Raw genomic sequence first — 6561 nt, 5'->3', positions numbered from 1 at the left:
CGGGATCAAAATTTACAATAACATGAATTGAGTTCAACTGAATCTTTTGAGCCAATGTATGTTGTGAAATTGTTAACAGCAATAAAAAGTAAACTTGATACAAAAATTTTCCAAAAATACACAAACATTTAATCTGTTTTCTCACTTCTGTGTCATTTGTCAACAAGAATTAATTAACCATATATTTCTTTGTTGCCAAAAAATCCGTATCCGATTAGTCTTAATATGTTAATTGTAGTTTCTTCGTCAGTATTTAGAGAGAGAGAAAATGCAAACATCTCGATTAAACTTACTACGCCTTCTATTGAAAGCTTATTAAACGTTTAGTCACAATACACGAAGCTCCGCCGATACGATAATATTAACGTTAATACGAAATCTAATGTTCCGATAATTTATTCCTTAAATAAACGTCAATTTGGTGACGAGAACTATTCGTCCGTATATATACATCGTAACACGCAGTCTGTCAATACTTGAAGCCAAAAACACTAATAGTGCAATATGGCTTTCGTCTAGAAATGTAACAATAAATATTACTGAATTACTAATGCAATGAAATTTCATAGAAAACTGATTGGAAATTATTATAATAATGGCCCAACAGGTTTGGACATAGAATAATAAATATTGATTGCATTTGTTAAAATTAAAATAATAAAAACACTGAAGCAAATACTATGAGATTAACTTAATCTAATTCCCTTGTTATAAACTGACGAATGAAAAAAAATTAACGTCCAACTTTTTGTGACAGTTTAATTCACACGGGGTCTAAAAATTAGCTTTCTATTTAGGAATATCGGAGACAGTGTTTAACGGAGACTCAACCTATTGGACCCTAGTTGTTGAAAAACTAATAATTATGATTTAAATTTTGATTTAAAATACACATAATAATACGTTGAAAATCGATGTTGTATGTCTGAATAGTAAATATTTATAAATTTGCCCTTTCGCACTTACGTTATTACATATGAAAGCGTGCGAACAGAATATATGACAATAATACGACGCATAGTTTATACATATCAATAGAGGAACGAGAAAAGTCAAATAATTATATTTTGAATTCACAGCAATTTAAAAGACTACGTTTAATTTTGATCTTGTTATTAAGCCTATCTCAATATTAAAATTCGAATAACATACGTTATGAGGCAGAAATTTTATGTTTGAGTAAGATTTTGCAATGAATTTTAAATTAAAAGAAACGAAAACTTAACTTACAAGTTTAGTAAAAGAAGAAAAATGAACACTTTAGAAAACGAATACCATAACAGAGATAGCAAAATTTTACTTTTCAACTTCTCATTATTCTTAAGAAATGTAAAGACCAGCCATCAAATAATTCTGACATTTTAATATTATACTTCATTGTATTTTTGTAGTACATAAATTACCAGATTTTAAAGTTAAAAAAAGTAATTTTAAATATTGTCTATGACCAGCTGTCGCTTTGCTATTTCTCCCAATTAAAGTTGGTTCGTTCACCATTTTATCATATAAAAAAAATCTAAATGTGCAACTTTCCTCAATCCTTTATCAACATATATACACTAAGAGTCAGAGTTACATCGGTGCGCACAAGTAAACATTGACTACAACACCTCTCACTGGTCCGGCCAGCTAATTAAGTAAACAATTAATATACAACTATATAATACACGCGATGCATCTATATTACATTATATTTTACACCCATTTAAATATACACTCCCCACCCTTTTTTTTATTTGTTAAAAATATACAAGAATGTTCGCTAAAGGAAACTTAAGCAAATAATGCCAAATCAATTTACTACCAAAAACATATATTAACTGCACTCAGACTGCTTAAGTAAACATAAAACGTCTCTGAGTGAAACTGTAAGATCCTATTTCTACGGAGCGGCTAACACGTGGCCGTATCAACACAAGGTTACAGCCGCGCGACAAACCGCTAAGTGGAAAAAGGCATTAATATGTTACATTTGAGGAGATTTAAAATGAAAAAGACTTTAATGTGGGTTTCTGACACCATAATACTCGTTTAAAATATTATTGTTATCTCGATAACGATTTATTTATACAGATATTTTGGCTTCAGAAACCCACTTTAAGTCGGGCAGTCGCTTAGTTTCCGTATGTATTAACTATGTCACAGCCACTTAAATTTACTTTTGACGAAGCATGTTTTATAATAAAAAAAACCGTACACTACAGTTAGTTTACACTGACGAAACATTCACATAATAAAACACGTGAATTTATATCAAAAATCAAATATTTAATAGTACTTCTGAAACTGTATATTAGTTGAAATTTGACAAAAAAAAATCGAAAATGTTTATACGTGAATGTTTTGTCAGTGTGAACTTAGGTTAAACAAATACTTAAAAGATATAATAAAAAAAGTAGTTTTCGCTTTGTTATAACAAAGAACTCAAATCTAATACAGAAAGTCGATTTTATATAAAGTATGTGTAGCTTATTTTTTTTTAAACCGAGTAAAATTATAAATTTAATGACAAGTAAATTGTAATTTGATATTAATTTTAACATATTTTCATTATTTTATAATAATTAGCTACAGATTATAATACAAATTGAGAAAAAAAAATTACTTTTACACTTTATATACTGTGTTAAATCTGTAGCGGGTTATGTAACTTTTTATATAATTAAATGGTTATGTTATATATCTGCTGTTTAAAAATGCTGTTTGTAGGAGTACATAGTTTTTTTTTACAAATCGACTATTTAAAATTAACATCCAAAAGGGCGATAAATCCAAGGCCGTTGAATTTAGTTTGAATACGTCATTTATATATAATACATAAGAAATATATAAAAAGTTTGCTATCGAGTAAACAGTTTTGTTAACAGACTGCGTCAATTACAAACATCGGTCATTTTTATTTAAATTTATATATATTTTTATTTAATAAAAATTGGATATTTTTTATGATTGTAATAAAAAACTCGTTTGTATTTTTTAATTGGCTGCAATATTTGAAATTTTTTTGTCAATATTTTCTGTTTATTAAATTAAGTAATAATTTATATGTTTGTAAAAACAGATAATTCTTGTGTCTTTAACAAATCTGTCTACGTAACATCAATAACAAACAAAGGAATGATCATTTCAACTTGCGTTCCTCAACAAATTCGATGTAAGAATTTCTAATAATTAATAAATACCTAGATAATTAAGTAATGACTTAAAATTATTCCTTGTTTTTTTTACTTAATGACGTCGCTATAAACATATTATACACGGATACCAGGAGAGCCAAAGCAATGGAATCATATTTGGTATTAGGTAATGATTATATCGGGCATAATACATTTTACATTTTAAAAAACACGCGAGTTTACATCTCACGTGCGGCCCTATCACTTAAACAACTGTACAAATTCATTAAAAAAAATTAAAACGAAAAAAAAAAAACATAACTGTCCATTAGTTAACTTCACGTGCACCACCTCTCCCCGCCCCGCGCCCCGCTCACCCCCCCGCAACATAAAATTAACTAAGCGCGGTACATTAACTAATTAAATGTAGGGCATTACTTCTTTAATATCACACGTTTCTTAAAAAAACATAATATGTACAAAACGTAATGGAGGCCCCGCAGGAGACCGGGATGAGTCGATATTAGAAATTTAATAAAACTTAAAGATTTGCAATGTGTCAGAAAAGCAATGTAGAGGCAAGCAATGTATAAAAGAATCGATGCTTCGTCAAAGAAATAAGAAGCGCTCGGTCATTGATAGTACGTAGTTGCAAACAGTGCGCTATTTCTGCATGATCTATGTATGGTAAAACTCCATGACGCTAGACCTCCATCAGCGCGGGTCGTGTTGCAGCGGTGGGCGCGGCGTGGGCGTGGGCGTGGGCGAGTTCGGGGGCGGCGGGGTGCGTCCGTCCGGGGCGGGGCCGGAGCTGTGCTAGAAAGCGAGTATGGGCTCCGGGCGATGTGGGCGCGGCGGGCCCTGGGTGTCGGTAGTGTCGGTGGGCTCGGGCGGCTGGTGTCCGCGCTCGGCCGGCTGTCACGTGACCTCCATGGGCAGCGTGTCGCCGGCGCGCCGCCGCACCGCGCCGTTGGTCGCCGCGTCCTCGCCCTCGCCGCCGCCCTCTAGCGGCGCATCGCCGGACAGCGCGCCCGGCAGCGACCCGCTCAGCCCGCTCGACAGACTCGACGACGACGCCGCCGGCGCGGTCGTCGCTTCCACGATCTCGCTGGAGATGAAAGATATAACCCATTTTAATTATGTAAACTTCAGTATAATATGTTGAAATGATGTGTAGATCGTGTTTTCAAAACTCAAGTCGAAACACAAGATGCAAGGAAAGAACGAAACAATACTCACGCAACGGGTGGTGGGCGCGGTTGAGTGATTAGCCTCGCCTGACGCGCCTTGAGCTGCGCCGTGGAGAACGCGATGGCCTGCACGTTGCCCGCGAGACCGCCGGGGCCGGAGATGGCGATCTTCTGCCCGCCCTTGGGCAGCTGCACGTTCTTGTGCAGCAGGTTGGCGACCACGGAGCTGGGTATGGAGGTGTGCGCGGGCGCGGCGATGGTGATGGACGTGGCGGGCTCGGCGGGGCGGGCGAGCGGCGCGGCCACTTGCACGGTGCGGTTCTTGAGCTGTATCTGGTGACGCACGCTGGGCGCGCGCACGGGCAGCGCGGCGCGCACGATCTGCCGCCCGTCGAGGCTGACGCTGACACGGTGCGGTCGCGTCGCCGTAGTCATATTGCCCTTGAGCGCGCCGTCGAACACCACCTGCCGCTTCCGCGCCTCGTTGATGTCGAGCCGGGCTACGGTGGCCTTGCCGGGCGGCGGCTGGCGCACCACGTTCACCAGGTGCGGCCCCTTGCCCAGTTGGCCGCTTTTAATCTCGAAATATTGCGTTACGGAGCCGGGGGCGGCCTTGAGGATCGGCTTCCCGTCTCCGAGGGCGGCGAGGGAGACGACGGTGGGCAGCTGGGCGAGGGAGCGGTTCTGCAGCAGCTGCGCGCGCTGCGTGTGCGTAAGCGGGTGCGCGTGCAGCACCTTTAGCTTACTGGAGGGCACGTGGTGCACGTGGGGCGCCACCACGACGGCCGGAGGCGGATGCAGCTGCAGCGGTTTGTGAGCGAGTGCGGCGGGCGCCAGCTGCACCAGCGGTGCGCCCACCCGCCGCGTCGCCGTCGCGCTCGACACGGTGCCTACACTACCAACGCTCCCGACTGTTGCCATATTCACCACGTTGCTCGTCGTGCCCACGTTGCCCACGCTGGCTGCCACTGCAGAAATGATGAATAAGAGTTTATTTTTGGTTTTTGATTATATCTATATAATCAGAGGGACACAATGAGTTGGTGAATGTTGTGCGTGGTGCAGGACAAGGCAGGTATGTGCAGGAGGCGTGCGTACCGACGTCCCGCTGCGAGACGGGCAGCGCGAGCGCGGTGAAGGGTCCGTTTTGTATGAGGCCCACGACGGCGCCGCCGCCCGCGCCACTCACTGCCGCCGCCTGACTCGCCAAGCGCACCTTTAAAATTTATAATACATGTTATTTGTCATCTTATATCCTTTATTTATTTTGCCAAAGCAAGTAATTAATCAAGTGTAAATGATCAAATGAAAGTAAAATTACCTTCAAACTATCAGAGACTGCGACTGTGACTATCTGGGGTTGGTTGGAGTCCTGCGAGGTGACAACGACGTCCGCACTGCGCCGGTGCGCCGCCGAGGTGATTATATGCTTCTTAAGCGGCGAGTGCTTTGTCTGCACCGTCTTCAGCTGCACGCCGGGCGCCAGCTGGATTTCCTCTATCGTGTCCTCCTTCTTCTTCCTTTCGACCTTGATGTGAGGCACCTCGTTGACCTCCTCGACGATGATCTTGGAGTTGGGCACCGGCTGGGCGGGCGCCTTGACCTCTTTGGGCGTTTCAATAGGCGGCGGGGTGCGCGGCGCGGGAGGGTCCGGCTTGTCCGCGTATATCGGCTCCTTACCGGCCGATATGTGTACGACGCTCGAGCCGAACCTTTCCTCTGCTCGCTTCCGCCTCGGGCCAGAGCCGGCACGCCCATCCGAGCTCTGGCCTTGCAATAAAAAAGGATCTTTGTCCACGTCTTTAACCAGTTCTTCGAGTAGATCGTCGCTGATTGTAATCTTCTTGTCCTCCTTTGACAGCTCGACGTCCTCTATGGCTTTGAGGTCCGTTTCCGATAGAATGGAAATATCTCCGAGTAGGTTCTCTCCCTCTAGGCCGTTTCCGGTGCGGTCCGCGTCCGGCTTCAACGGCTCCGTATACAGGTCTCCAAGTGTAAATTCTGATGTTATAAATGGATCCACCACTCCCGAGGGAGGTTCCTCCGCTAGCCTCAATTCAACAGAAAATGGAGTATCCGTCGTGAGGGGAAATTGATCATCAGGCATTTGGGAATCGTGCTGTGGCGAAGCTGGTGGTGTTTTCGGTCGAAAATGTAACCTAAAATATACAAACGCTTGACTTAGATGAAATATTAAAAGGGTATTTACATTTATAATTTTATTATGTAAAGGAGGGCGATAGTAAAAGATGATT

At 41.9% G+C, this 6561-nt stretch overlaps 1 protein-coding gene across 1 annotated transcript in view; it reads right to left on the bottom strand.

Annotated features, from left to right (window-relative positions):
- Positions 1-2999: 2999 nt before the first annotated feature.
- Positions 3000-6561, bottom strand: part of E(Pc) (Enhancer of Polycomb) — a 55794-nt gene continuing 52232 nt past the window's right edge. Inside the window, exons 13-16 of the mRNA XM_013321479.1 lie at positions 5628-6465; positions 5405-5522; positions 4356-5274; positions 3000-4224 (exon numbers count right to left, since the gene is read on the bottom strand). Coding sequence (XP_013176933.1) covers positions 4035-4224; positions 4356-5274; positions 5405-5522; positions 5628-6465 — 2065 coding nt within the window. The 3' untranslated portion in view covers positions 3000-4034. The remainder of the gene's footprint in view (positions 4225-4355; positions 5275-5404; positions 5523-5627; positions 6466-6561) is intronic.

This window comes from Papilio xuthus, unplaced genomic scaffold, assembly GCF_000836235.2.
Source record: "Papilio xuthus unplaced genomic scaffold, Pxut_1.1 DF825946.1, whole genome shotgun sequence".
In the NCBI taxonomy this organism is placed as follows: domain Eukaryota; kingdom Metazoa; phylum Arthropoda; class Insecta; order Lepidoptera; family Papilionidae; genus Papilio; species Papilio xuthus.
Note: the sequence above shows the minus strand (reverse complement) of the source record. Positions and strands in the feature narration are given on the sequence as shown.